At 67.7% G+C, this 27,265-nt stretch overlaps 2 protein-coding genes across 5 annotated transcripts in view; one reads left to right on the plus strand and one right to left on the minus strand.

Moving 5' to 3' along the window:
* Window positions 1-12,649, plus strand: NT5DC2 (5'-nucleotidase domain containing 2). Its single transcript, XM_036430943.2, has 14 exons — window positions 1-340; window positions 5,695-5,879; window positions 6,000-6,074; window positions 6,335-6,390; window positions 6,540-6,633; window positions 6,772-6,900; window positions 6,998-7,058; window positions 7,144-7,246; window positions 7,355-7,456; window positions 10,157-10,238; window positions 11,740-11,826; window positions 11,910-12,050; window positions 12,140-12,204; window positions 12,286-12,649. The coding sequence occupies exons 1-14, from the start codon at window positions 109-111 to the stop codon at window positions 12,545-12,547; spliced, it is 1,674 nt and encodes a 557-aa protein (XP_036286836.1). The 5' UTR covers window positions 1-108; the 3' UTR covers window positions 12,548-12,649.
* The window catches only part of STAB1 (stabilin 1), a 27,447-nt gene continuing 12,783 nt past the window's right edge, over window positions 12,602-27,265 (minus strand). For 2 of the 4 annotated variants that reach the window (XM_036430933.2, XM_045579090.1), the window contains exons 22-69: window positions 27,017-27,128; window positions 26,232-26,418; window positions 26,037-26,130; window positions 25,780-25,938; window positions 24,467-24,562; window positions 23,793-23,888; window positions 23,631-23,678; window positions 23,322-23,452; window positions 23,042-23,153; window positions 22,539-22,616; window positions 22,352-22,450; window positions 22,110-22,208; window positions 21,887-22,018; window positions 21,637-21,765; window positions 21,409-21,465; window positions 21,010-21,093; window positions 20,358-20,553; window positions 20,167-20,262; window positions 20,031-20,076; window positions 19,857-19,933; window positions 19,526-19,651; window positions 19,269-19,342; window positions 19,052-19,126; window positions 18,675-18,797; window positions 18,332-18,379; window positions 18,067-18,144; window positions 17,837-17,983; window positions 17,337-17,477; window positions 17,182-17,241; window positions 16,748-16,924; window positions 16,579-16,665; window positions 16,319-16,468; window positions 16,169-16,225; window positions 15,904-16,087; window positions 15,434-15,583; window positions 15,229-15,333; window positions 14,996-15,103; window positions 14,721-14,914; window positions 14,494-14,638; window positions 14,281-14,417; window positions 14,019-14,184; window positions 13,826-13,935; window positions 13,623-13,742; window positions 13,388-13,537; window positions 13,212-13,316; window positions 12,981-13,127; window positions 12,807-12,905; window positions 12,602-12,718 (exon numbers count right to left, since the gene is read on the minus strand). In XM_036430933.2, the coding sequence (XP_036286826.1) occupies window positions 12,662-12,718; window positions 12,807-12,905; window positions 12,981-13,127; window positions 13,212-13,316; window positions 13,388-13,537; window positions 13,623-13,742; window positions 13,826-13,935; window positions 14,019-14,184; window positions 14,281-14,417; window positions 14,494-14,638; window positions 14,721-14,914; window positions 14,996-15,103; window positions 15,229-15,333; window positions 15,434-15,583; window positions 15,904-16,087; window positions 16,169-16,225; window positions 16,319-16,468; window positions 16,579-16,665; window positions 16,748-16,924; window positions 17,182-17,241; window positions 17,337-17,477; window positions 17,837-17,983; window positions 18,067-18,144; window positions 18,332-18,379; window positions 18,675-18,797; window positions 19,052-19,126; window positions 19,269-19,342; window positions 19,526-19,651; window positions 19,857-19,933; window positions 20,031-20,076; window positions 20,167-20,262; window positions 20,358-20,553; window positions 21,010-21,093; window positions 21,409-21,465; window positions 21,637-21,765; window positions 21,887-22,018; window positions 22,110-22,208; window positions 22,352-22,450; window positions 22,539-22,616; window positions 23,042-23,153; window positions 23,322-23,452; window positions 23,631-23,678; window positions 23,793-23,888; window positions 24,467-24,562; window positions 25,780-25,938; window positions 26,037-26,130; window positions 26,232-26,418; window positions 27,017-27,128 (5,448 nt within the window). In that variant the 3' untranslated portion in view covers window positions 12,602-12,661. Of the gene's footprint in view, window positions 12,719-12,806; window positions 12,906-12,980; window positions 13,128-13,211; window positions 13,317-13,387; window positions 13,538-13,622; window positions 13,743-13,825; window positions 13,936-14,018; window positions 14,185-14,280; window positions 14,418-14,493; window positions 14,639-14,720; window positions 14,915-14,995; window positions 15,104-15,228; window positions 15,334-15,433; window positions 15,584-15,903; window positions 16,088-16,168; window positions 16,226-16,318; window positions 16,469-16,578; window positions 16,666-16,747; window positions 16,925-17,181; window positions 17,242-17,336; window positions 17,478-17,836; window positions 17,984-18,066; window positions 18,145-18,331; window positions 18,380-18,674; window positions 18,798-19,051; window positions 19,130-19,268; window positions 19,343-19,525; window positions 19,652-19,856; window positions 19,934-20,030; window positions 20,077-20,166; window positions 20,263-20,357; window positions 20,554-21,009; window positions 21,094-21,408; window positions 21,466-21,636; window positions 21,766-21,886; window positions 22,019-22,109; window positions 22,209-22,351; window positions 22,451-22,538; window positions 22,617-23,041; window positions 23,154-23,321; window positions 23,453-23,630; window positions 23,679-23,792; window positions 23,889-24,466; window positions 24,563-25,779; window positions 25,939-26,036; window positions 26,131-26,231; window positions 26,419-27,016; window positions 27,129-27,265 lie in introns of all 4 variants that reach the window. The other 2 variants (XM_045579091.1, XM_045579092.1) reach the window with 2 other exon arrangements.

A 27,265-nucleotide genomic window follows, 5' to 3' on the forward strand; every position in this document is an offset into this window, starting at 1 on the left:
CATTGGCCGGTGCTGGTGAGGGGCACGCGGCCACCGTGGCGGGCGCGCAGTCGGGGGCGGCGGACCAGCCGACGGGCAGCGGGTTCCGCGGGCGGGCGCGCGGCGGGCATGGCGGGCGTGGGGCTGCGGGCGGCCGCTCGGCGCTGGCTGCCGTGCCCGGGCCACGGCTGGCCGCGGGCCACCTCGTCCTCGCCCTCCTGCTCCGGCTGCGGCCCCCCGGGCCCCAGCGCCCACTGCCCCGGCGCCCCGCGCCCCGCGCCCGCCCCGGCCCCCGCCGGCGGCTCGGAGCTGAGCGCGCACTTGTGGACCCGCTACCAGGACATGCGGAGGCTGGTGCACGGTGGGTGAGCCGGGGGCGCCGGCGGGGGGTCCGGAGGCTGCGGGGGGCACCGCCCCCAGCCGTCCGGGAGCCGCTCCTCTGGGGAGCGCTGCAGGGGGGCTCGCTGGAACCCGGAGGCCGGGGGATCGTCCGGGAGAGGCTCCGGGGGATCGTCTGGGAGAGGCTCCGGGGGATCGTCCGGGAGAGGCTCCGCGGGGTCGTCCCGGGAGCCGCCGGGGGCGCCCCGACGCCCGAAGCCTGAAGCGGACGAGCCGGAGGTTTGTTCGCCGGCTCCGTCCGCAGGAGCGCGGGGCTCCCGGAGCGCCCGCGGGTGGCGGGGCCCCCGCTCCCGTCCCTCGGAGTCCCGCCCGCCCGGAGGCCACCGCGGAAGCGCCCCCAGCCTCCGAGGGGCCGCGGCTGGGCGGGAGCAGCGGGGACAAAGGCGGCCGCGGCGCTGCCGGAACTGGCGCCTGGGGGCCGGCCGACCCCGTGTCCGACCCTTAGACTTCCAGGGCCCCCCGAGATTCCGCCCTGGGGGTCCGGGAGGAGGGATGAGACCAGATGGCTCCAGTCCAGAAGGATGGCTGCGTCCTTGGCCGGAGTGCTCACTAGGTCTCCTGTGCCTCCCCTCTCCCCGTGCCTCCCCTCTCCCCGTGGCCTCCTCTCTCCCTGTGCCTCCCCTCTCCCCGTGCCTCCCCTCTCCCCGTGGCCTCCTCTCTCCCTGTGCCTCCCCTCTCCCCGTGCCTCCCCTCTCCCCGTGCCTCCCCTCTCCCCGGGCCTCCCCTCTCCCCGGGCCTCCCCTCTCCCCGTGGCCTCCCCTCTCCCCGGGCCTCCCCTCTCCCCGTGCCTCCCCTCTCCCCGTGGCCTCCCCTCTCCCTTTGGCCTCTCCTCTCCCCGTGGCCTCCCCTCTCCCTGTGCCTCCCCTCTCCCTGTGCCTCCCCTCTCCCTTTGGCCTCTCCTCTCCCCGTGGCCTCCCCTCTCCCTTTGGCCTCTCCTCTCCCCGTGGCCTCCTCTCCTGCAAAATGGGCTGAGGAGCCTATCGCCGCCTCGGAGGGGGCAGGCTGGGCGGCCTGGGGAGGCGGGAGAGGTGAGAGTTGGTGTGTGTTCAGGGGTCCCCCGGGGCCCGGCCTCTGCAGCAGACAGATGTGGTTGGGTCTTGGCCCTATCGCTGTCCAGCTGGGTGGTGCCCGGTAAGCCTCATCCTCCCAGACCCCCAGCGCGTTAGGTCAGCAATTTCAACCAGGGCGCGGCAAGAATCTTTAAAACGTGCAATACCTCGGTATGTAGTCAGGGGCACTGACCTCTTTTCCCTGAGATTGTCACATTAAACAGTGCCCACAGCCCTCCACGGTGAATTAGTCAAAATTATGCCTTTTGTTTTTCGGTCAGATCGACAAAAAAAAACTCAAACCCTCATTTTTTGGTGTGCTGCAGAATTTCAGTAACCCGTTTGTGTGCCATGAGCTGAAAAGGGGTGAAAGTCGCTGTCTTCGGGAGTAAGAGTCCTGGTGCTTCTGTCAGGCGCAGGGCTGTGGTGACTCGGAAAGGCCCCGGCCAAGCAGGGCAGGGGGCCCCCCCCCGGAGGAGCCTCAGGGGTTACAGGGCTTCTGTGTCTGATAAGACAGGGGCCCCGTCTGGAATATTCCAGCCAACTGACTGAGTGGGGGCTGCCCCGCCGACTGGAAACCTGGGAGGAGGGCTGGACTGGACTCACCTCTCCAGAAGCTGGAGGCAGAGCGGTCACCACAGACCTCTGAGGAATGGTGGGCCTCTCTGGGCATGCACTCCCCGCCTGGGGGCAGGGCAGGCCTGGGATGTCATTTAAGGTTAAGACCTGCTGGAAGAGCAGCTTGAAAAACCTACCTCGCAGGTGTGGGGGGCGGGGTCTGGGGAGGGGTACTGGCTTTGTCTCTCGGGGCTCCCAAGGATCTTGTTCACCCTGATGTGAAAGGGGCAAGGTCATTTGCGAATGCCAGGCTGAGTGCCAGGGTGAACCAGCCTTCCTGGCCCCTTCCAACTCCAGCCAGCCCAGCTCCCCTCTGCCTGGGCTTTCTAGGTCTTGGGCTAATGTCTTCGGGCAAACGTAGCCCAGTGCCAGGCCCCAGGCCAGCCCTGCCCCCTCCCACATCGGAGGGAGGCCAGGCTAGGTGCCCAGTGAGTAAGGCAAGTGGAATGGCTGGATGCAAGTCTATGCTTCGCCGTCTGCTGCGGGGAGTTTGGAGCATGACTTGGCCTCCCCAGTTCCTTCCTCTGGGTGGCAGAGGAGTAAGGGTGACCCCCTTGCCGGGAGGGAGTGAGGACTGAGCAAGTGGGGCTTCCGAGGCACCGGCGAGTGCACCCAGCTGCGGTGGGGAGGGTGGCCCCACCAGGTCATTGAGGAGCGGGGGAAGGGTTTGGCCTCGGAACTGGGGCAGGCTCTGGAGCTGGGGGCTGAGAGGAAAAGGAAGGGTGGGGGCCGGGCAGCGAGACCAATGAACTTGGAAGCCAGTGTGGGTGAGGGGCCCAGCGGGCTCACTGGCCCTGTGCTCGGCCGCCCTGTGGAAGGGAGTGGGACCCTGTGGCCCCAGAGCTACGGTTTCTGTCAGTCCGGAGGTCGGGTCAGGAAGCCGGGCCCTGGGGCTGCTTCCTCATCCTGCCTCGCTCCTAGAATTGTCCATCCTCCTAGGAGAATTGTCCATCCTCCTAGGAGAATTGTCCATTGCTGGGAACATCCTCAAGGGGAGAGGCGAAAGCCTGGGCTTGGCCAAGCTCTGCCCACAAGGGGCTGTTCTGCCGAGCAAACCCCTCCCCTCCTGGGGAACTCCTGGGCAGCGTTGGGGCCGAGGAACTCAGGGCCCGGCGAGGGGAAGGCCCAGGGTCCTGTTGACACCAGATGAGGGGCCTCAGCAGCAGCTCCCTAGCAGGCTAGAGGCAGCTGTCGCTCACGTGCCTCCAAGCGAGGACTGTTTTGTCTGCACCTAGAAATTATCTTCTGAACAGCTGCCCTGTGCCAGGCCTGCGCTGGCCTGGGTCCACCAGAGGAACCAGCCACACCTGTTTCCCAAAGGAGAGGGGCGGGGGTGGGGCCCGTGTTCAGGAGGAGCCTCCAGCCTGGGAGCTCATCGGCAAGTGTCTGCCTCTGAGCACAGGCAGCTGCAAGGCCAAGGGCTTCTGCTTTAGGAACATGACTGCCTGTGGCTGAAGCCGGAATTTCTAGAGGCGGGGTGTTTGCTTGGACTTCGGCCACAGGCTGGAGGTCCAGGAAAGGAGCCCCTGCAAGGTCCTGTGCACCTTGTCCTGCCTGCTCCCTCCCCCTGCAGCCCCTGCTCCCTCCCCGCTGCAGCCCCTGCTCCCTCCCCCTGCAGCCCCTGCTCCCTCCCCCTGCAGCCCCTGCTCCCTCCCCTGCAGCCCCTGCCCCCTGCTCCCTTCCCCCCTGCAGCCCCTGCTCCCTCCCCGCTGCAGCCCCTGCTCCCTTCCCCCCTGCAGCCCCTGCTCCCTCCCCGCTGCAGCCCCTGCTCCCTCCCCCTGCAGCCCCTGCTCCCTCCCCCCTGCAGCCCCTACTCCCTGCACCCCCTGCTCCCTCCCCCCTGCAGCCCCTGCTCCCTGCCCCCTGCTCCCTTCCCCCCTGCAGCCCCTGCTCCCTGCCCCCTGCTCCCTCCCCCCTGCAGCCCCTGCTCCCTGCAGCCCCTGCTCCTTCCCCCCTGCAGCCCCTGCTCCCTCCCCCTGCAGCCCCTGCTCCCTCCCCTGCAGCCCCTGCCCCCTGCTCCCTCCCCCCTGCAGCCCCTGCTCCCTGTAGCCCCTGCTCCTTCCCCCCTGCAGCCCCTGCTCCCTCCCCCTGCAGCCCCTGCTCCCTCCCCTGCAGCCCCTGCCCCCTGCTCCCTTCCCCCCTGCAGCCCCTGCTCCCTCCCCCTGCAGCCCCTGCTCCCTCCCCCCTGCAGCCCCTACTCCCTGCACCCCCTGCTCCCTCCCCCCCTGCAGCCCCTGCTCCCTGCCCCCTGCTCCCTTCCCCCCTGCAGCCCCTGCCCCCTGCTCCCTCCCCCCTGCAGCTCCTGCTCCCTCCCCCCTGCAGCCCCTACTCCCTGCACCCCCTGCTCCCTCCCCCCCTGCCGCCCCTGCTCCCTGCCCCCTGCTCCCTTCCCCCCTGCAGCCCCTGCTCCCTGCCCCCTGCTCCCTCCCCCCTGCAGCCCCTGCTCCCTGTAGCCCCTGCTCCTTCCCCCCTGCAGCCCCTGCTCCCTCCCCCTGCAGCCCCTGCCCCCCCCCCTGCAGCCCCTGCCCCCTGCCCCCTTCCCCCCTGCAGCCCCTGCTCCCTCCCCCTGCAGCCCCTGCTCCCTCCCCCTGCAGCCCCTGCTCCCGCCCCCTGCAGCCCCTGCTCCCGCCCCCTGCAGCCCCTGCTCCCTCCCCCTGCAGCCCCTGCTCCCTCCCCCCTGCAGCCCCTGCTCCCTGAGTGCCATAGGACATCCAGGACGAGGAGGCGCATTGACCATTTAGTCCTGCTTTGCCACAGGTGCAGAGTGGCAGTGCTGCACAGAGCATTCCATATAGGAGTAGGTTGGCACAATTTTTGTAGTATTTCTATTGGTACAACGTTTATTTCCCCTTTCGGAGACAAGCAAACTGAGGCCCAAAAGTGAGGTGACTTTCCTGAAGTCACAGCCATGAGGAGGAGGGCTTGGTCTGATCTGACTTCGAAACCCATGCCTTTCCCCACCCACCTCCCTGACTGCACAGAAAAGGAAACTAAGGCAGGTGAGCCTGGGACCCTGAGCTCACTCTGCACAGCGCCCCATTCAGCCCGTCTGGAGCAGCCAGGGGCTCGGAGCAGTTATGGCTGCATCCTCCGAAGGAGCAGCCTGGGTAACGGCCCAGGTCCCGACATCACACGTCCTGCCTGTCGTAATTAGCAATGTTCCCTGGCTGGAGGCAGCAAATGTCATTATGTGGGCTGGCAGGCCACCGAAATCCTATTAGCGGGGCCTTGATTCCAAGGTTGGCAGGTGCTCAGAGCTGGGAACACGGTGGCAGGCGGGCTACCCTGTACCTCCCGCTCCGATAATGTTCCCAAGCCCCGATCCCCGCTTCGGGCAAGATGGAGGGGTTGGCACGTAGCCCTGTGTCCGGTGGGGCTTCTGGGAGCCTGGAGGAGGCACAGGCTGGGTGCACATGGTGGGCAGCTGGCGATGGTGTAACCCAGGGCCGCACGGTAGCCCAGCCATTGCCTGCCCTGCCGGACCCCAGCACGTGGCCCTGGGCAGTGACCTCTCTGAGCCTCTGCGTTTGACCACCTGCAGCCCTGGGCTGAGAGCATCCATCCTGGGTGTCTTGGGAGACGCCCAGGGCTGGGCACCTGGAAAGTGCTCAGTAGCCATCGTCCTCACCCCTGCACCTCCTTCCTCTAGACCTCCTGCCCCCCGAGGTCTGCAGCCTCCTCAACCCAGCGGCCATCTACGCCAACAACGAGATCAGCCTGCACGATGTCGAGGTCTACGGCTTCGACTACGACTACACGCTGGCCCAGTACGCAGACGCCCTGCACCCGGAGATCTTCAGTGCCGCCCGGGACATCCTGATCGAGCACTACAAGGTGAGGCTGGCCAGGCCGGGCCCCGGGCCCCGGGCCCCGGAGCGCAGGGTGCTGAGGCAGCTGCCCAGCCGGCCGTGTGGCCGGCCCCCGGCTCAGGCCTGGCCCACTCTCCCCCAACAGTACCCAGAGGGCATCCGGAAGTATGACTACAACCCCAGCTTTGCTATCCGTGGCCTCCACTACGACATTCAGAAGGTGAGTGGCTAGACCCCTGACACACACACACACACACACACCCCCCGCCCCTCCTTCCTGGCTGTGTGTCAGCCGCTTTCTTGGTTCCCATCCCCTGTGGAGGGAGCTCGGCTGCCACCCCGTGGCCTCACTCATGGCGTTCGCTTCTTGGTCCCCTTGATGCCATCCGATGGGGGCTTCAGCGTACAGGGTGGGAAAGGCTGGCTCGTGGCCGGTGGCCAACTCCTTCCTCACCCCCGTCCCCCCCCCTGCCGCCCCAGAGCCTTCTGATGAAGATCGACGCCTACCATTATGTGCAGCTGGGAACGGCCTACAGGTCAGTGCTGCCTCCGCCCGGACCCGCCGGAGGCGTCCGCTCCAGTCCACACTGTCCTTCCTCTCCCCACTGTTCCTGCCCTACACTCTGCCCGAGCTCAGGGCCACTTGGGACTGATGTCTCTGTACCTCCCCCGCCCACCCCCCCAGGGGCCTGCAGCCTGTGTCCGATGAGGAGGTGATCGACCTGTACGGGGGCACCCAGCACATCCCGCTGTACCAGATGAGCGACTTCTACGGCAAGGTGCCCGCACAGTGATCCCAATGTGCCCACACCCCCGGCCCCCAGGCTGCACCCCTCTACCGGCGTCCCTTGGTCTTCAGAGCCGGGGCTGGCGGGGCTGGAGTGGTGGCTGAAGCAGTGCCCCCCTCCCCCCCTCAGGGTCCCGCCATCAAGCAGTTCATGGACATCTTCTCGCTGCCGGAGATGGCGCTGCTCTCCTGTGTGGTGGACCACTTCTTGGGCCACGGCCTGGAGTTCGACCAGGCGCACCTCTACAAGGACGTGACGGTGAGGGGGCCGGGGTGGCAGGGGGGTGGAGTGCAGACACACCAGGGCAGGCCCTCCTGGTCACCACTGCCCCTCACTGTCCCTCCGCTGCCCCCAGGATGCCATCCGAGATGTGCACGTGAAGGGCCTCATGTACCAGTGGATCGAGCGGGACATGGGTAAGGTGGACGCTGGTTGTGGCGGCCTGCCTGGGCCGGTGCGGGGCCGGCTCTCACAGACGCATCTCCCCCCAACCCCCCCCAGAGAAGTACATCCTGAAGGGAGATGAGACGTACGCCGTCCTGAGCCGCCTGGTGGACCACGGGAAGCAGCTGTTCCTCATCACCAACAGCCCCTTCAGCTTCGTGTGAGTCCCGCCCCACCGTGGGGGTGGGGGGTGGGAGGGTCCGGGTGCGAGCGGCCTGGCCCCGGCCTCCCTCGGACCACACGTCCCACCGGCGCCCTCTCCTCCCAGGGACAAGGGCATGCGGCACATGGTGGGTCCCGACTGGCGCCAGCTGTTTGACGTGGTCATCGTCCAGGCAGACAAGCCCAGCTTCTTCACCGACCCGCGCAAGTACGGGCCCGTAGGGCCGGCGGGCCAGGGGGCGGGGCTAGCTCTCGCTCACTGCCGTGTGCTCGGGGCACAGTGCCCTCCTCACTGCCGTGTGCTCGGGGCACAGTGCCCTCCTCACTGCCGTGTGCTCGGGGCACAGTGCCCTCCTCACTGCCGTGTGCTGGGGGCACAGTGCCCTCCTCACTGCCGTGTGCTCGGGGCACAGTGCCCTCCTCACTGCCGTGTGCTCGGGGCACAGTGCCCTCCTCACTGCCGTGTGCTCGGGGCACAGTGCCCTCCTCACTGCCGTGTGCTCGGGGCACAGTGCCCTCCTCACTGCCGTGTGCTCGGGGCACAGTGCCCTCCTCACTGCCGTGTGCTCGGGGCGCAGTGCCCTCCTCACTGCCGTGTGCTGGGGGCACAGTGCCCTCCTCACTGCCGTGTGCTCGGGGCACAGTGCCCTCCTCACTGCCGTGTGCTCGGGGTACAGTGCCCTCCTCACTGCCGTGTGCTCGGGGTACAGTGCCCTCCTCACTGCCGTGTGCTCGGGGCGAGGTGCCCTCCTCACTGCCGTGTGCTCGGGGTACAGTGCCCTCCTCACTGCCGTGTGCTCGGGGCACGGTGCCCTCCTCACTGCCGTGTGCTCGGGGCACAGTGCCCTCCTCACTGCCGTGTGCTCGGGGCACAGTGCCCTCCTCACTGCCGTGTGCTGGGGGCACAGTGCCCTCCTCACTGCCGTGTGCTCGGGGCACAGTGCCCTCCTCACTGCCGTGTGCTCGGGGCACAGTGCCCTCCTCACTGCCGTGTGCTCGGGGCACAGTGCCCTCCTCACTGCCGTGTGCTGGGGGCACAGTGCCCTCCTCACTGCCGTGTGCTCGGGGCACAGTGCCCTCCTCACTGCCGTGTGCTCGGGGCACAGTGCCCTCCTCACTGCCGTGTGCTCGGGGCACAGTGCCCTCCTCACTGCCGTGTGCTCGGGGCACAGTGCCCTCCTCACTGCCGTGTGCTCGGGGCACAGTGCCCTCCTCACTGCCGTGTGCTCGGGGTGAGGTGCCCTCCTCACTGCCGTGTGCTCGGGGTGAGGTGCCCTCCTCACTGCCGTGTGCTCGGGGCGAGGTGCCCTCCTCACTGCCGTGTGCTGGGGGCACAGTGCCCTCCTCACTGCCGTGTGCTCGGGGCACAGTGCCCTCCTCACTGCCGTGTGCTCGGGGCGAGGTGCCCTCCTCACTGCCGTGTGCTCGGGGCGCGGTGCCCTCCTCACTGCCGTGTGCTGGGGGCACAGTGCCCTCCTCACTGCCGTGTGCTCGGGGCACAGTGCCCTCCTCACTGCCGTGTGCTCGGGGCACAGTGCCCTCCTCACTGCCGTGTGCTCGGGGCACAGTGCCCTCCTCACTGCCGTGTGCTCGGGGCACAGTGCCCTCCTCACTGCCGTGTGCTGGGGGCACAGTGCCCTCCTCACTGCCGTGTGCTGGGGGCGCAGTGCCCTCCTCACTGCCGTGTGCTCGGGGCACAGTGCCCTCCTCACTGCCGTGTGCTCGGGGCGCAGTGCCCTCCTCACTGCCGTGTGCTCGGGGCACAGTGCCCTCCTCACTGCCGTGTGCTCGGGGCGCAGTGCCCTCCTCACTGCCGTGTGCTCGGGGCACAGTGCCCTCCTCACTGCCGTGTGCTCGGGGCACAGTGCCCTCCTCACTGCCGTGTGCTCGGGGCACAGTGCCCTCCTCACTGCCGTGTGCTCGGGGCACAGTGCCCTCCTCACTGCCGTGTGCTCGGGGCACAGTGCCCTCCTCACTGCCGTGTGCTCGGGGCACAGTGCCCTCCTCACTGCCGTGTGCTCGGGGCACAGTGCCCTCCTCACTGCCGTGTGCTCGGGGTACAGTGCCCTCCTCACTGCCGTGTGCTCGGGGCGAGGTGCCCTCCTCACTGCCGTGTGCTCGGGGTACAGTGCCCTCCTCACTGCCGTGTGCTCGGGGCACAGTGCCCTCCTCACTGCCGTGTGCTCGGGGTGAGGTACCCTCTCGCTCACTGCCGTGTGCTCGGGGCACAGTGCCCTCCTCACTGCCGTGTGCTCGGGGTGAGGTACCCTCTCGCTCACTGCCGTGTGCTCGGGGCACAGTGCCCTCCTCACTGCCGTGTGCTGGGGGCACAGTGCCCTCCTCACTGCCGTGTGCTCGGGGCACAGTGCCCTCCTCCTCACTGCCGTGTGCTCGGGGCACAGTGCCCTCCTCACTGCCGTGTGCTCGGGGCACAGTGCCCTCCTCACTGCCGTGTGCTCGGGGTACAGTGCCCTCCTCACTGCCGTGTGCTCGGGGCGAGGTGCCCTCCTCACTGCCGTGTGCTCGGGGTACAGTGCCCTCCTCACTGCCGTGTGCTCGGGGCACAGTGCCCTCCTCACTGCCGTGTGCTCGGGGTGAGGTACCCTCTCGCTCACTGCCGTGTGCTCGGGGCACAGTGCCCTCCTCACTGCCGTGTGCTCGGGGTGAGGTACCCTCTCGCTCACTGCCGTGTGCTCGGGGTGAGGTGCCCTCCCGCTCACTGCCGTGTGCTCGGGGCACAGTGCCCTCCTCACTGCCGTGTGCTGGGGGCACAGTGCCCTCCTCACTGCCGTGTGCTCGGGGCGATGGTGCCCTCTTGCTGGCACATGAGCAGGTGGGCCTTTGCTGAGTGTGGGAGGGTACCCAGTTCATGGTCTTGCCAAAGACTAAGTCACGCCCTTTACCCTAGGCCTTTTCGGAAACTTGATGAGAAGGGTTCGCTCCAGTGGGACCGCATCTCCAGCCTGGAAAAGGGCAAGATCTATCGGCAGGTGAGGGCCGTCGGTTGGGAGGAGCACCTGGTGAGGGGAAGGCACACAAGGCTAGCCTGAGCCCCGGGGCGGGGGTTCTCCGGGCACAGGCCTAGGCAGGGTCGAGCTTGGCCTGTGGGCAGGTTGCCTGCGTTTGGAAGCTAGCTCCACTCCTGGTTGGAGGGCACCTTGCCCCCCTCGTCTGTAAAAGAGGCGTCACATTCAGGGTGCTAGGCCTTGGACTGGCCAGGCACTCGCTAAGTCTCCAGCAAATGGCGCTGCTGTTACCCGGGGCTGGTGCCTGGTTGGAGCCTGGAGCCGGTCCTGGGCCTCCAGGACAGCTGTCGCCGACCTGTCTACCTGCTCTAGGAGCCCTCCCCTCCCCTCCCCCCTGTCTGGGAAGAGGAGAAGGCGCTGGGAGGGGGTTGCAGGGCGGCTCTGAGCTGGAGCTGATTGGGCATTTGGCCCGGGATGGAATGCGAAGTCCCGGCTGAGCTGGTGAGCGGGCTCTTGGGGGTTGGAACTCGAGAAGCTGGGGCAGGGGAAGCCTCACATTACCCAGTGCTCCCGCCCCGCCCGCTGCTCTGCCGCCCACCCTGCTGGCCCCCCAGGCAGACTTCCCCTTGCTCTGAGGGTCACGCAACTGGGTTGGGAGCATGCGACTGTTCCTTATGCCTGATGTTCAGACGTGTGTGTCGGATCCTGCTTGGTTCTTTTCTTTCTGTGCTCTCTCCCCTCCTCCTTCCCTTTCCTGTTGCCCAGGCTCCTTCCTGACTCAGCATCTGCGCCTCCAGATTCTCTCTCTTGGCTCATTCAGGGCACGTCCCCTCTGCCCATCACACCTCCCTCTCCTGCAGGTCCCTGAACCTCAGCCTCTCCACTTGAGCTCCTGTCAACAGTGAAGTCTTTCACAACCACCTGTGCTTTCAGCTCCCTGGGCCTCCTGCTTTTTGCTGAGTAACAGTTCTCACTTGGGCTGGGGGCTCTTGCCCTGTGGCTGCTGCACTTCCTGCTCAGGGCTCCTGGCTTCTCCCCGGGGAGAAGCTTCCTGTGTTGTGCTGGAGCCTGGCTGAGTATTTTCATCTTTCCTCTGTTTCGGGGCAGATGGCCTCCGTGAGGTCTGCCGGGTCCCGCTGGGCTCAGGCCAGGCAGCCCAGACCCTTAGGGCCGTGGGGTCACGGCTGCAGTTTATTTCCCACCGAGTGGCCTCGGTCCCTCGCCCGGGGTGGGTGGGAGGCTTTGGGGAGGAGCCTGGAGGCACACGGGCACCATGCCTGGCCTCCAGGAGCCCTTCCTGCAGCAGCGACCCCCTGCCTGTGAGGCGGAGGTACAAGGGCCGGAGCCCAGAGGAGACGGCAGGCCACGGGAAAGGGCAGCCAGCATCCGGCCGAAAGGCCTCGCTGTCTCTGAGACTGGGAGACGGGGAGACGGGGGGGGGGATGGGGAGAACCAGGCGTGCTTCTGGCAGCGTGGGAATCCCTGGGGTGCACTGGGCTCAGCCGTGTCCCCCTCCCGTCCCCAGGGAAACCTGTTCGACTTCCTGCGTCTGACAGAATGGCGCGGCCCTCGTGTGCTCTACTTCGGAGACCACCTCTACAGTGACCTGGCGGTGAGGGGGGCGAGCCCGGGCCCCCTGGGCCAGCGGGGTGCCCCCGGCTGGTGCTGAGCCGTGTCCCCCACCCCGCCCCCCAGGACCTCATGCTGCGGCACGGCTGGCGCACGGGGGCCATCATCCCCGAGCTGGAGCGCGAGATCCGCATCATCAACACGGAGCAGTACATGCACTCGCTGACGTGGCAGCAGGCGCTCACGGGGCTGCTGGAGCGCATGCAGGTGGGGCGGGGGGGGGGCCCAGGTCTCCCGGGGGGCAGGCCGGGGCCGTCACCTGGGCGCACCCCTCCAGCGCTCACTGTCTCCCCCAGACCTACCAGGACGCCGAGTCCCGGCAGGTGCTGGCCTCCTGGGTGAAGGAGCGGCAGGAGCTGAGGTGAGCGGGGCGGGCGAGAGGGAGCCCTCCGGCCCCGTCCGTCCCGCGCGGCCTCCTGGAGCGTGCCGTCTCCCCCCGCAGGTGCGTCACCAAGGCCCTGTTCAACGCTCAGTTCGGGAGCATCTTCCGCACCTTCCACAACCCCACCTACTTCTCCCGGCGCCTCGTGCGCTTCTCCGACCTGTACATGGCCTCGCTCAGCTGCCTGCTCAACTACCGGGTGGACTTCACCTTCTACCCGCGCCGCACGCCCCTGCAGCACGAGGCCCCGCTCTGGATGGACCAGCTGTGCACCGGCTGCATGAAGACGCCCTTCCTCAGCGACATGGCCCACATCCGCTGAGGGCGCCTTTATTGTCCGGCCCGGCCCGCCCGCCCTCCCTCCCGCCCGTCCAGTCCCGGCGGCTTCGGTCCCCATGGGCAATAAAGTGGTCTCTCCCGCTGCGCCTGGGCCGCCTCACTTGACTGCGAGAATCATCCGGGTGTCGGGGATGTCCTCCTCCAGGGGCGAGTCCTGCAGGGAGGACCGAGTGGGGCTGGGCTGGGACCGGGCCCCGGGCCCCTCTACCCGCTCCCCGTCCCGTCCCGTCCCCCACACTCACATCGAAGGGGTCGCACACGGCATCGCTGCTGCCGAAGACCGGGTTGGAGATGGTCCCTTCCTGCCACGGGGAGAAGTCGTCATCGGCGTCATCTTCTGCCTGAGAAGAGGTGAGTGCTGAGGGGCCTAAGAGCAAGATCCATGACCCCGACTCCAGCCCCAGCCCCGCCCCTACCTGGAAGATGGAGAAGCCGAAGCCGGTGGCCTTGCCTCGGGCGCGGAGGTAGACGGCTCCAGCCGCCAGGCCCAGCAGTGTTCCAGCGGCTACCACAGCCCCCACGCCTGCTGCCACAGGTCGGGCCTCGGGCGCCACCACCGCCCCCTGCACACGAGGAGAACATGAAGGACGTGGCCACGCGGTCTCCGCCCTCGCAGCTCTGTCTGCCCCCCGCCCCCATCGACTCACGGGCTGTGGGGGTGTCAGGAGGGGGCTGGCCAGAGTGTGGATGATGCCGTTGAAGGCCATGATGTCCCACACGATGACGCGGCTAATCACAACGGTCCTTGGGGCCTGGAGGGAGACCAGGGTCAGGTCCAGTGGGTGAGGGAGGGTCAGGGGGGCGGGGCAACGGCCAGACTTACCACAGGGGCCCGAGAGCTGTTGTCCGCGCCCACACCACTGATGACAAGCCTGAGGCCCGAGCGGGAGAGGAGCAGGGCGCCCTGGCTGGCGTTGGCGCTCAGGAAGGTAGCATTGGAGGCATGCAGCTCCAGGTCTGGGCCACTCAGTGTCTGTGGGCAAAGCCAAGGCCGCTCACCCTGCTTGCTGGCCTGAGCCAGCCAGAGGGAGCAGGCCACACCACCCCCCGCTAGTTACCATGTTGTCCACAAATCCTTCATTGACCGGCACAAAGAGTGTCTTGTAGGTGAGCTCATCGTCCAGGAAATCCAGGAAGGCGAGGCCTCGAGCAGTGGCGTTGGCGTAGTCCAGCAGCATCTGGGAGGTGGGGAGACGGGGTTTGTGAGCAGGCTCCCTCCCCAGGGGCCCCAGCCGCGCTGACCCCCCGGGCCTCTGCACACCCTGTAGAAGGTGGAGAAGTTGGCGGTGGCGGCTAGAACATCAAGCAGCTTCCCGTTGCACATGCTGGTCCCATCGCCCACAAAGCCGTGGCGGCACCGGCAGGCCACGTCTGTGGGAAAGGGGGTTTCGGTGGGTGGGTGGGTCAGTGGGAGGGGCGGGGCGGGGGAGTGAGGCGTGGTGGGGCGGCGGCACCTCGCATCCGGTAGCAATAGGCATCCCAGCGCTCTGACAGGTTCTTCCTGGTGCCCATGCTGACCACGCCCACCTGGCCGGCACCGCAGTCTGCCTCCGGGAACACGACGGGGTGGGCGGCCGAGCCGTTGGCCAGCCAGCCCACGAGGCAGCGGTGGAAGCCCAGCTGTAGAGGCGTGGGGGGGGGAGGGGATGTTGAGACCCAAGGCCCAACTCAAGGGGCTCCCACAGGCTGGGCTCCATGCTCCGGGGCCCCACGCACCTGCTGGGCAGCCGAGAGCTGAGGGAGAGAGGCGAGGACAGCTCCCTGTGCCGCGCACGCTTCCTCGGCCTCCGAGAAGGTCAGACCGTAAGAGCCGCCGCCGGTGGCCTGCAGGTGGAAGACACCAGCCCGCTTCTCTGCAGGAGGGAGGGGTGCGGTCAGCGGGGGCCCTGAGGGAAGACGCAGGCACAGGGAGCAGGCGGGGACGCGCACCCTGGAAGTGCAGGTCCGTGCACACGGCTTCCGCGTGGCAGGGGGGCGGCTGGCCCAGGCAGCGGTCCACAGGCGGCTCGGGCTCCTCCACACACTGCAGGCCGTCGCCCACGTAGCCGGCGTGGCACACACAGCGCCGGGTGTTCTGGGGCAGGAGAGCAGACGGGAGCCCTTTAGGGACGGGAACCGCCGGGACCTCCCACCGGCTGCGGCCTCCCTGCACTCACCGGGCCGGTGCTCAGGCAGTCCGCGTGCTCGCTGCAGCCCCCTCGACGGCCGTCCTCGCAGGCGTCGCGGGCCCGGCAGCTCCAGCCATCGCCCTCGTAGTCCGGCAGGCAGGTGCAGGTGACCGCCGTCCCTACCTGGCTGCAGTTGGCATGCTCGCTGCAGCCGCCACGCCCATCCTGGCACAGGTCCGCCGCTGGGGGCAGGAGAGAGGGATGGGACCGGGGGACGGGAGGGGGACGGGCCTCCCGCCTCCTGTCCCCTCCCGCCGGCTCACCTGTGCACGTGCGGCCGTCCCCCTCGTAGCCCAGGCCGCACTCGCAGCTGTTGCCCGCGCGGCACGCCGCCTGGGGTGCGCAGGGCGGGACACACACCGGCCGCAGCTCTGTCCCCGGGCCCCACCCACACGTCAAGGTTAGCAGCTGCCTCCTGGGTGCCCCCAGCGCCCCCGCCCGCCCTCAGCGCCCCCGCCTGAGTGTGCAGGGTGGGCACAGGCACAGGGTCACTCACCCAGCTGCACATCACAGAGCGGCCCGGTCCAGCCCTCGTCACAGAAGCAGGAGCCAGAGCCCCCGAGGCCCTCATCGCAGTGGCCATGAGCGGTACAGAGACAGGCTGCAGAGAGGGGCAAGCAGGAGGATGGAGTTGGCACGTGGGCCAAGAGAGTCGGGGCGGGGTGGGGCAGGACGGGGCAGGGCGGGGCAGGACAGCCCACCTTGGCAGTTGGGCCCAAAGGCCCCTGGGGCGCAGAGCTCACAGGCCATCCCAGCAAACCCCGAGTGGCACCTGCACTGCCCGCTGCCGCTCATGCCGTCCATGCACACGCCATGGTCACTACAGGGGTGGCTGGCACCCCCAGGGCAAGCTAGGGGAGAAGTGAAGTGAGGCCAGGGACTCTCCTCAGGGCTGTCTGTCCCTGTCCCCCACAGGCACCCCGGCCCAGGCACACCGTCCATCCTCCACCCAGTGGCAGCCCGGGCTCTTCCAGATGTAGCCACCCAAATCCCATGTGCTGAGGACGCTCCAGGGTCCTTTCCCATCTACACACTCCCACCTCAGAGCATCCTCTCCTAGTAAAACCCACTCGCCACCCCAGCCCGAGCGCCCCAACGCCTCCCAGGGAGAAGGGCGGGTCTGCCCATGGCAGCAGAGCCGGTCAGTGGTGTCTGCGCCTCGGGTGCTCACCGCGGCACTCGCTGCCGTAGTGGCCGGAGCAGCAGCTGGGCTTCCAGGTGGTGGTGACGCAGGTGCGGTGGCAGCCCCTGGCCAGGCTTTGGGGCTGGCCCCAGAGGTTGCGCAGCGCGAAGGAGCGCAGGGCGGGGGTTGTCCAGATCTTGGAGAAGTAGCGCAGGCAGGCCTTGGGGTTTCCCTGAGCCAAGAGGAGTCAAACGGCCTGAACTTGGGGGACCTGGGCCCTGCCCGAACCCCCACTCAGCTCCCAGCCCCTCACCTGCTCCTGGGAACCCTCAGGACATGGCGGTTCCTGCCCGCAGACGCTGCAAATCTTCTAGAAGGAATGGAGGCCAACACAGCAAGGTCAGGCGGGTGAACGGTACAGGCGGGCGTGGGCCCTCGCCCGTCGGCCTCTGGCCTTCCTTACCAGCCACAGTGGCTGCGTCTCAAAGCGGTCACAGCGGGCCCCAAGGCCAGGGGGTTCCAGCAGCTGGTCAATGCCGTAGGCCAGGCCCCCTTCAAAGGGCAGGTGCCGCTGCACGATCCGGGCACCATCCTCGCCCACCACGAGCTCGCCCTGCAGGCGGAGGGGGTGGGATTCGTGGGGGTCACGGGTGCACAGCAGCCCGGCCCCAATTCCAGGGCCCCTGCCTCCTTCCCTCCCTCCAGCCGCCTCCCCAGACTCACCGGCCGAGCCGGGCTGCAGGAGAAGGAGATGGGGTTCCCGTGCAGGGTGCGGAGGGGGCCCAGGTTGGGCAGGTCGGACGCCACGGCCTGAGCAGACGAGGCGGTGACTGGAGCTGGGCGGGCAGGCTGGGGGGCAGTCAGTGGGGGCCGGGGCCGGGGGTGCGCCCACCTCTATGTTCCGGATCACGTGGCCCCGGAGGATGGCGGCCAGCTTGTCGCGGTGGTCCTCGTGGTACAGCCAGGCCTGGCGGTCGGGCGGCAGGGCGCGCAGCGCAGAGTCCGTGGGCCACAGCATCGTGAAGGGCCTATGGGACGCATCCCGAAGGAGGGGCAGGAGACCAGCCACCTGGCGGGGAGGGCGAGGTGTGCGGTCACGGCCGGTCAGACGGGCGGGTGGAGGCAGGGGGCTGGGCCACAGGGACCCAGGCAGCCTTCCCACCAGCCACCCTCCTCTGTGGCCATCCCAGGCAGGGATGGGAACGTACAAGGGATGAACTTGCACACACTCTGACTGCTGCCAGCACATCCTTGTGCTCACACAGGGGACAGGTATGCACACGGGTGGACGTGCACACACCACCAGGCTCGCCCCGGGGACCGTACCGTCACAAGGCTGCTGAAGATCTTGTAGCCGAAGCTGTCCGCAGCGGCGGTGACATTTCTCTGGGGAGAAGCGCTGTGAGCTGTGCGCTCGGGTGGGGAGGGAGGAGGGCTCTCGAGCCCCCAGCCACCTGCCCTCCAGGTCATGCAGGCCATACCCGCAGGGCCGGGGCGTCCTCCGGCTCCCAGTGCAGCACGTCTGGCGGCAGCAGGACTTTGTCAATGAAGTGCAGGATGCCGTTCAGCGCCTGGTGGTCACTGCTCACCACGCGTGCGAAGTCATTGATGTAAATGCTGCCCTAGGGGCGAGGCCGGAACTGAATGAAGGCGACTGGCGGCTCAAGAGCTGTGGGTGGGGCCTGAGGCAGGGACCGAGCCTTGGTTGGGCAGATCTTGAGGCAGGTGGACGGGGTCAAGACAGAAGGCGGCCTCACCTCTCAGGGAAACGTCAGGGGGCACAGGCGGGATGGGGAGCGGGGACCCACACAGGCCCCAGAACAGGCCCGTGGTAGTGGGCAGGGTCCAGAGGGAACGCTGAGCCCAGGGAAGTGAGAGGGCCTTGAACGTCCGGGGATGGGCACAGGCTCGCAGGGGCGGGCGCTCAGAAGCAGGGGGTCCTGGGTCTGCGTCCGCCCCTGTCCGGGGGGGCCCGGCTCACCTCCCTCTCGCTGAAGCGAAGCGGGTGCCCCGAGAGCGTGGTGACGTAGCCCTCCTCCAGCAGATCGGGGCTCCGCAGCTGCCGGCAGCCCACCACGTGGTAGCGGAACACCAGCTGGCGATGGGCTGCGATCCGGGCCAGTGCATCCTGGAGGAGGGTAAAGAGGGGCCCTGGCTGCCGCCTTTGCCCACACAATTCCCACCCCTCAGCTTTGCGCCCGGAGCGGGTACCTGCGACAGGTTGGTCATGAGGTCTGTGTGCGGCACGAAGACTGTGAAAGGCCCGTGGCCCTTGAGCTCGGTGTATTTCTGGGGGAAGAGGGGAGAGAGCCGGAGTGGGAGAGGGGCAGCCGAGGACCCTCCTGCAGAGACTGGGATTCTGAGAGACCCGACCAGCCAACCCCCTGAGCTGATGAGATCACAAGGCCCGGACAGGCGGGGCCTGTAGGTCAGGGTGCCCGGGCAGGCGGAGGAAGCGGAGGCAGCGGTCACTCACCAGGAGGTGGAGGCTGAAGAAAGAGGCCTGCCTGTCGCGGAAGAGTTCCTGCGAGGGGAGCAGGGGGAGCAGGGACGTGAGGACCCGCTCGGATTTGGGACGGCCCCCACTGAGGGCCGGGCGCCTGTCCCAGCACCCGCAGCCCAAGGTCTGGCCCAGACGGAGATGAGGACAGGAGAGCCAGGGGGTCTGAGCGAGGGGCAGGATTGGTTTCACGGACCCCAGGCCCAGTGGAGTCAGGAGTCAGGGTCATGGTCGGGGCCAGGATCGGGATCAAGTCGTGGGTCAGACCCGAGTGGACACAGCCAAGGCCGGGTCAGGGGTCCGACGTGGGCGTCGTTACCAGGCTGAGGCGGCCGCGGCAGGTGAGGCCGTCGCCCACCGTGTGGGCCGGGTCACAGGTGCACGTCCTCTGGCCGTCTCCCGTGCTTTTGCACACGGCATAGGAGCTGCAGCCTCCGTTGTTCTGAGGCAGGGACAGGAGAGGCGTCAGGAGCTCCCAGGGCTGCTCCGCCCCAACCGTCCCTGGGACAGGAGCCAGGAAGATGCCCGTCCAACACCCCCGACCCCCCTAAAGCCGTTTCCTACTGGTCAGCCAGTTCTGAGCCTGTGGGAGGTGGCTCGCCCTTCAGGGGCCCTGAGAACCCAGCTGGGGACAAGGAGGGCTGGTTCCTGCCTGGCCTCCTCCACCCTGAAATGGGGAGGCGCGTGGGGCCTGACCTGGGAGCAGGGGTCCAGGAGATCACAGGTCCGGACGCCGTCCCCACTGTAACCCTCGCGGCAGATGCAGGAGACCTGTCCCAAATCCTGATTCGGGGGGGCTGCTGGGACCCAGGAGCGGGCCCTCCCGCTGGACAGGAGTACCTCCCTCCCCAGCCCCCGTCAGCCCCTACCCATGGGGGATGGCACAGCCCGGGCCCGCCCCTGCCGTGCTGACCTGCTGGGGGCCCGTGGGGATGCATTCTGCGTGCACGTGGCAGCCCCCATGGCGGATGAGGCAGCTGTTCGCTTCTGGGGGAAGAGGCACTGGGATGAGGGGGGCCTCAGGTGGCCCCTGCAGGCACCCATTCATCCCCTCCTCTCAGCAGCCCCAGGACCCACACCCTGTGTGCCCCCCAGCCCTTCCCAGTCTGACTCAGGTCACTGAGACCAGACCCTGGTCCCACAGACCCAGGTTGGGGACCCCAGCCTCACCCTGGCACAGCTCCCCATCGCCCGTGTAGCCCTCCTGGCAGGTGCATGTCCGCTGCCCAGGCGCCACCTTGGTGCAGTTGGCGTGGGGGGAGCAGCCCCCGTGGTCGTGAGCACAGGGGTCCACCTCTGGGGGGATGATGCCACGGGTTGTGAGGAACGGGCAAGGGGATGGGGTGGGGACGGGGGAGGGCACGGGCGAAAGGGAAGGTCAGAGGGAGGCTCAGCCCCCAGTGGGACGGGAGAGGCTGGATCTAGAAGGAGTGGAGAGGGCTCTGTGGGGAAAGCCGCCCCACAATTTCCGGGGGAACTCGGGGCGTCCGCGTGGCTGGACCTGAGCAGTGGGTGCCGTTGCCCGAGTAGCCGGCGGCACAGACGCAGGCAGGGGCCGCTGCCGAGTCCTGCACGCAGCTGGGAGGGTGACACAGTCAGCCGATGCCCGCCCAGCCCCTGCCCTGCCCCCAGCCCCCCACCCACTGCCCACCTGCCCCAGGCCGAGCTCACTCACTTGGCATTAGGGTCACACTCCGTTGGGCAGTGAGCGCCAGAGATTTCTGGGGAGGAGAAGGATGAGATGGTTCTGGTCATTCCGACCCAGAAACTGCCCCCCGGGGCCCCCCCGCCTCCCCCCAGGGGCCACTCACTCTGGTCGCAGCGCTGGCCCTGCCAGCCCACGTCACAGACACAGCTCCCGTCCCCGCGCAGCCCCTCCTGGCACAGCCCGTGGGCGCAGGCACACACTGGGCGGACAGAGGAGGGCGGAGTTACCCGCTGCTCCGTCCTGCCCTGCAGTCTCTCCGTGGCCCCGTCCGCGGCCCCGCCCGCCCGGCCTCACCTCCGGTGCAGTTAGGCCCGTGGCGGCCCAGCTCGCACATCTCACAGGCCGTCCCGTGGAAGCCCTCGTGGCAGCGGCACTCCCCGCTGCCCAGAAGCCGGTCCTGGCACTGCCCGCGGCCCGAGCACACCCCGCCCGGGCCGCCCGGGCACGGCTCGCACAGGGCGCCGAAGAAGCCCGGGCAGCAGTCGGGCACCTGCAGGGAGGGGCAAGGAGAGGCCGCCCAGGCCGGGACGGACGTCAAGGAGAAGCGAAGCGCTGGGGGCGGGGAGGGCATCCCGGGACCACAAAGCCCCAGAACAGAGCGAGCTGGACGCAGGGAGAGGGAGACCATCGGCAGCCCCCCCACCCCCTGGCAGGGCCGTGCCAGTCCCACGAGGCAGAGCCGGACCCAGCTGCTGCCCCTGGGGCTTGGCTGATGGCGTTCACTCCGGGCCTCTGTCCCCCTGCCCGCCCCCTCCCTGGGGGCATGGCCACAGGAACAAACACGGCCCCTCTGGCCTCAGACGTGTCTCCCCCCTTGTCCTGGGCCCTAGCTTCACTGGCCTTGCCTAGTCCCAGCCCCGCTCTGCCCTTGGAGTCTAAGCTGGGCTGTCCCCGGGGCCCCACTTCATTCTGGTCTCAGGTATGGGTGTGAGGGTGCAGGGCAAACCTGGATCCTCTTGGCACAGGTGTAAGAGCAGCCCCGGGAGAAGGAAGAGCCGGAACGGTAGACGCAGCTCTTCCTGGGAGCGTCCTGCAAACGGGGCAGGCGGGAGGGCTCGGCAGGCGGCTCGGGCAGCGGGCTGTGCCCGGGGGGCAGGCAGAGGGACCCGGGTATCGGTGGGTAAGGCAGGAGCAGGAGAGCAGCAGGGGCAGCTAGAGGAGACACAGAGGCCTGCGGAGAAGAGGCGGGCAGGATCCAGGCCTGGGCACAGGCCTGAGTGAGGCCTGCTCTGGGCAGACCCGGGCCCTTCCAGGGCCCCACCCCTGGGTGGGCAGAGGTTGGGGGTTGGGGGCAGCGAGAGCAGGCAGAGCGGGGATGGGATGGGACGCGCCAGGCCAGCCTCACCTCCAGCTGGAAGCCCTGAGTGCAGCGGAACTTCCGGGAGCAGTTCACACATTTCTCCTGTGGGAGGGAGGGAGGGGGTTGCAGAGCGTCGGGGGGTCCCTGGGAGGAGGCCCCAAACCCGTCTTCCTTCCTCCCGACAGGCTGATGGCTCTCCTATCCCCGACCAAAGGCCCGGCCCGCCGGCCGCACCTCTGGCTCTGAAAGGCGCTGCCCGCCCGGCCCGCTCACCCTCAGGGCCTCGGCGTGGCTGTGCAGGCAGCGGCTCGAGTCCACCGTCAGGACGCCCGCCAGGCCGAAGAGCGAGCGGCCCGGAGCCTCCAGCACTGGGCCCGCCAGCGGCACGTGGTTCACCTCGGGCTGGAAGGGGGCGGGAGGCTCAGCCCAGCCAGCCCCCCTCACCTCCACGGATGGGGGCTCCCAGGGGGAGGAGCTCCCAAGAGAAGGGGCCTCGTGGCCAGGTCTCCTTGTCCCCACGAACCTGGCCGCTGTGGTTGTAGAAGACGAGCCAGTGAGCGGGGCCCAGGAGGGAGTTGCGGTGTCCCCCCCTCCGCAGGGCTTCCGAGGAGAGCGCCTCCCCCAGGACCACATGGTGCCGCACCGTGTCTGCATCCTGAGGAAGGAGGAGCTCAGGGCGACCCAGGGCCCTGGCCGTGCCCCTTTGCCTCCCCTTCCCACCCCCACCTCCGTCCCAGTGGCCTCACCAGCCTGCTGCCGTTGCCCTGGGCCTCCAGAGAGTGGTTTGTGGGCACGAAGATGGTGTAGGCGGTGGCAGCCTCAATCTGCGGCACCAGACTGTGGTGCTAGGGATGGGGTCAGGGTCAGGGTCAGGGAATGGCATCATCACATCATCGCCCTCAGTCCTGACCCCAGGGGCCGGCCAGCCCCCTCCGCACCTGGGGCAGGGCGCCCCTGACCGTGACCTCCCCTCTCCTCTCGCCCTCACCTGCAGCAGCTCCCGGAAGAGGCGGAAGGCGGGCACCGAGTCCAGCTGCTGCAGCAGGCCCGGCCCCGCAGGCACGTCCTTCCTGGGAGGCAGCAGGACCTGTGACAGGCAGAGCACGGGGGCCGGTCAGCGTGTCACTGCCTCTCGGCCTGCCCGGGCGGCCCCAGCACACTCCCCTCCCCCATACCTGGCTGAGGACATGCAGGACCCCGTTGGTGGCAAGGAGGTCAGCCACGTCCACGCTGGCATTCTGAACCCAGACTCTCTGGAAAGCAGCGGGCAGAGCTCAGCCACAGCGGACACAGGCAGACACGCAAGAGTGGGTGCAGCACCAACAGAGAGGCTGCTGGGCACACAGGCACCACAGGTGGCCCTCAGCCTGGCCCAGGCCCCCTCAGACTCAGGAGTAACCAGATGGGCACAACGGACCCTCAGCAGGGCCCATACATAGGAGGGGTGGTGTGTACACCAAGATGGACAGACAACCCTGACGGGGCAGTCACCGCTGGGCCAAACACTGCCCAGCCCAGCAGCAAACGTGTCCCTGGCACACCGTCCGAGCCTCCGCTGGGCAGGGCGAGGGGACCCCAACCTCACCCCCTGGGGTCCCTGGCCCAGGAAGCCTGCAGCCACTCAAGTTCCCTCCCATGCCCCGCACAGTGCCGCCCCTGCCCAGAGCCCACCACGTACCCCGCTGACGTTGCGAATCTCCCAGCGTGTGGTGGGGCTCAGGGTGGCCACCTCCTGCCCGCCCAGCCGGGCCAGCTCCTCCTCAGAGAGGGCCCCCTGGAGGAAATGGGCCCTGAGGGGAGAGTTGGGGGGACCATGGAACAGATCGGTGTGACCTGCAGAGCCTCTGGGACTGGGCTCTCCCCGGGGGTGGACACATGCCAGGCAGAGAACCTCAGGAGGGGCTGGGTCTCACACAGAAGCCCCCCCGCCGCCCCAGGGCCCGGCCCTGGCTGCCCACCTGACCAGCTGTGGCAACATCCTCGGCTGCAGCCAGAACGCCTGGTCCTCAGGGCTCAGCCTGCGGATGGCAGGCTCAGAGGGCACCAGGGCTGTGACTCGGCTGTCGGCAGGAAGCGTGACGCCGGCTCTCTGTGCGTGCCGTGTGCAGAGGGACGAGAGGCGGGTGAAGGCGGCCCCCACCCTGAGATCGCCTGCTCCCCGCCTCCGAGGCCTGCCCCCCTGCTCCCCACTATGGAGATGTTTTGTGGCATTATGTCTAGGAGGCCTCCTGGATTTGAGCCCAACCCAGCACTCCGCCCTATCCTACCTTGATCCACTGGTAGAAGACAGAGAAGTGGGCATGTGCCTCCAACTCCTAGGGGACGGAAGGAGCTGAGGCGGTGGGCTTAGGGACAACCCCAGCCTCCCCCCTGCCCAGGGGGCTTAGCACTGCCCCTTCCCACCTCCCCCGGCACAGGGAGCCACTCACCCGGAAGATGTCTCCGTAGCAGCTGAAGCCATCACCCCCATAGTCAGGGGGGCATGTGCAGACCCGCTGGCCTGCCCCCACTGCCTTGCAGGTGGCCTGGGGTGAGGGTAGGGGTGGGAGAGAAACACGGCCCTCCATTTAGCACCCATATGGCAAGCTGGACAGCACCCATCCTCCATCTCCCTGTCCACCCTTGTCACCCATCCTCCTGCCATCTGCCCCTCCAACCACCTGTCCCCTCCCGCCGCCCGGCTGCATTGCTCCTGGTGTGCCTGGCCAGCCAGATCGCCCTCTCCGACAGGACGGAGGAGCCAGGGAAGCCCAGGCCCGGCGAGGCCCAGGAGGCCCGTGCCCTCAGGAAAGGAGCTCGCTGGCCAACGGTGGGGCTCCGGGAAGCTTCCGGAATACCTCGGAGCGAGCGAGATAGGGGACAGGGAGGGGAGACTCCACGAGGGAAGCGGGGGGCAGTGGGGTTCAGGGCAGAGAGCAGGGTAGCGAAGGCTGGGCCGAAATAAAGAGTGAAAGCTCTATCCTGTGGGCAAGAGGGGGACACCGTTTGGACTTGGGGTTTAGGAAGATGTCGGTTTTGACCAGACAGGGGACGCCCAGAGAGCTGCAGCCGAGGCCCGCCCGGGGGACACATACCGCCCCCCCCCGGCCCCACGTCTCCTCACCAGGTCATGGCAGCCGCCGTTGCCTGCCCGGCAGGGGTCGATAGGGCTGCACGAGTAGCCGTCCCCCGCAAACCCCAGCTTGCAGGTGCACCGGCTCTGGAGAGGGGAGCAGAGGGCCTCACCTCACCAGGAGCACCCCCTTAGCTCCTCTAGGGGGCCCGGAGCTTCTCCCAGCCCCACCTGGGAGAGCTGTGCTCCAGGCGGGGAGACTGAGGCCTGGAGGGGAGGCTGGCTCTCGGATGAGTCCGGTAGTGATGGCATCGGCAGGGAAGTAGCCGTGGGGAGCCTGGCTTCTGCCTGAACCCTAACGCCCCTGGTGGAGTCTGGAGCTTCAGTGCTCATGCCCATCTGAGCTCTCGCTGCAAAGGCCCCAGGGCTGGTGGCTCAGGCCCTGGGGGGGGGAGGAGGGCAGCGGTCCAGGGGTCCCTCACAGGCCTGGGCCATGAAGAGGCTGATCCTGAGGCAGCCAGGCCTGGCCCCCCCGTTGGCAGATTAGAAACTCTTAAATGCGGGTTCGTCCTCGAGCGTATCAGCCCGGAACGCCTCGCGTGGCAGGCTCCTGCTCTGAGACGCTGTGACGAGTCTGAGATTGCCATGCCCACGAGGGTAAAGATTTGGGGGTGTCACGTCCTGCTTTGCTCAACATCAAATGCCTACGTCTAGAACAGGAACTGGCGTGGAACAGGCGCTGGTAACGCGTGGGAAACCGATGAGTGAATGATGGACAGACTGCCAGTGCCCAGTTAGAGCAGAGAACTCACTGACTTGGTGCTAAGAGTTCTTTATCCCTGAGAGGCGGGAGTCACAGCCTCTGATTTGGAAAAAATGCTGCCTAGACTGGCCCTGGAACGCGCTTTCCATTAAACTCCAGAGCCATGCGGGCCTGTGTGGTGCAGGTGGTTGAATGTTGTCCCCTGCACCAGGAGGCCACACGTTTGCTTCCTGGTTGGGGCACATGCTTGGGCTGTGGGTTCGATACCCAGTAGGGGGCATGCAGGAGAGAGCTGATGTTTCTCTCTCTCCCTCTCCCTTCCTGTCTCTGAAATCAATAAAAAACTTTTTTTTTTAAATCCATATGCTCTAACATTATAAAAAAACACAACACAACAAAAACTCCCGGAGCCCTCTCATGGCTTTCAGCCCTCTCTGATGCTTCCAGACCATACAACTCAGCACTGGTTCTCATTTGTGTCCGAGATTGGAACCCTGAGCTCCAGTTCTTGGCGTGGACATTCCTGGAGTCAGAGGGGGTGTGGGGAGAGGAACGGGTGTCCCCGACCCTCCTCTGCTGCCCCAGGCCTGCTGGGCCTCACCTGCCCGGGGCCCACGTAGCTGCAGAGGGCGTCAGCGTGGCAGCCGCCTCGCGAGTCCAGCTCACACTCGTCAATGGCGACGCAGGCCCGGCCGTCCCCGCTCCAGCCTTTGTGGCACGTGCAGTTGTGGGTGCCCAGGGCCCCCGGGACACACTCGGCCTGCGAGGGCCACGGGTCAAGGAGTCAGGGCAGAGGGCAGAGGGCAGAGGGCAGAGGGCAGGGGAAGCAGGACTCGGGGAGTGGACGAGGAGACTGACGTTCTCTGAGCAGCCACCGCGGTCGGGGCGGGAGCAGGGGTTGCTGGGTGCGCAGGAGAAGCCATCGCCCTCAAAGCCATCGAGGCAGAGGCACCTGGGGGAGGGGAGGGGAGGGGAGGGGCCTCCAGTGAACCTCTGGGCGAGGCTAGCCGTCAGTGACGTGGTGGACGGGCAGGGAGGAAGCTGGAGCCGCACCTGGCGATGCCGCCCTGGCTGACACAGCGGGCGTGCCGGTGGCAGCTGGGGGCCTGCTCCGGGGACTCGCAGCTCCCGGCGGACTCGTTGCAGAAGCGCCCGCTGAAGCCTGGGGCGCAGGTGCCGCTCTGGCACACCCCTCCGCTGCCCGGCCGATTGTCACACAGGCCGTGGACACAGCCGCAATCTGCGGGGAGGAGACAGAGCAGGGAAACTGAGGCAGGGCGGGGCGGGAGGGACCCGATGCAGTTGGGGGTGCTGGGAACGGGGCAGCACGCGGGCTCTCCGAGTCCAGAGGAAGTGAGGGGGGCACCTGTTGCTTTCAGTCACCCCATTCAAGCTGCTCCGCCCGCAGGCCCCCCGCCCAGTTCTCCTCTGACTGAAATCCTGGTTGCTTTAGATCACATGTGTCAAACACAAGGCCCGCGGGCCAAATCCGTCCCGCCAGGCCTTGCAATGTGGCCCGCACCGCGCTGTCATCACTGCACTCCGCTGCGTTTCCATCACAATGACAGTTTATGACTGTTCAGTAAACCATTCGGCCCGCGATTTAGGCTGGATTTTAGATTTTGGCCCCTTCTCTGATTGAGTTCGACACCCCTACTTTAGATCAAACCACGATTCTCTTCCTGGCCTGGGTGGAGGAGACATCGGCTTCTCCCAAACCCTCCCCCGCTCCTGGGGCTGACCCCTTCCTCCTGGGCTCTGTCCCCTTCCTGGGTGCCCAGCCCCTCCCCAAGCAGAACCCTCTCTCCCTGGCAGGCCGCTGGGCCAGGACCACCCACCTTCCTGGCACCGGGCGCCATGCTTGTTGGGGTTGGAGCAGATGTGGCAGGCGACGCCCTTGTAGTCCGGGAAGCAGAGGCAGGCCCCGTTGCCCAGGACCCCGTCGCTGCACTGGCGGGCAGGAGCGGGTCAGCCGCGGGAGGGGTCTCCGCATCGCCCCCAACGCCTGCTCCCACCGCTGACGGGCTCCCCCCGAAGACCTCCTCCTGCATCTTCCAGATGGCGGTGCTGCCCGGAGCGGGCCCCCT

This window comes from Pipistrellus kuhlii, unplaced genomic scaffold (assembly GCF_014108245.1).
Source record: "Pipistrellus kuhlii isolate mPipKuh1 unplaced genomic scaffold, mPipKuh1.p scaffold_m20_p_11, whole genome shotgun sequence".
NCBI classification, from domain to species: Eukaryota; Metazoa; Chordata; class Mammalia; order Chiroptera; family Vespertilionidae; genus Pipistrellus; species Pipistrellus kuhlii.

Coding starts and splice junctions, on each gene's coding strand:
- NT5DC2 (XM_036430943.2), top strand. CDS start 109: ATGGCGGGCGTGGGGCTGCGGGCGGCCGCTCGGCGCTGGCTGCCGTGC. Junction 6,901..6,997: donor ACCTCTACAAGGACGTGACG/GTGAGGGGGCCG, acceptor CGCTGCCCCCAG/GATGCCATCCGAGATGTGCA. Junction 11,827..11,909: donor ACCTCTACAGTGACCTGGCG/GTGAGGGGGGCG, acceptor CCCGCCCCCCAG/GACCTCATGCTGCGGCACGG.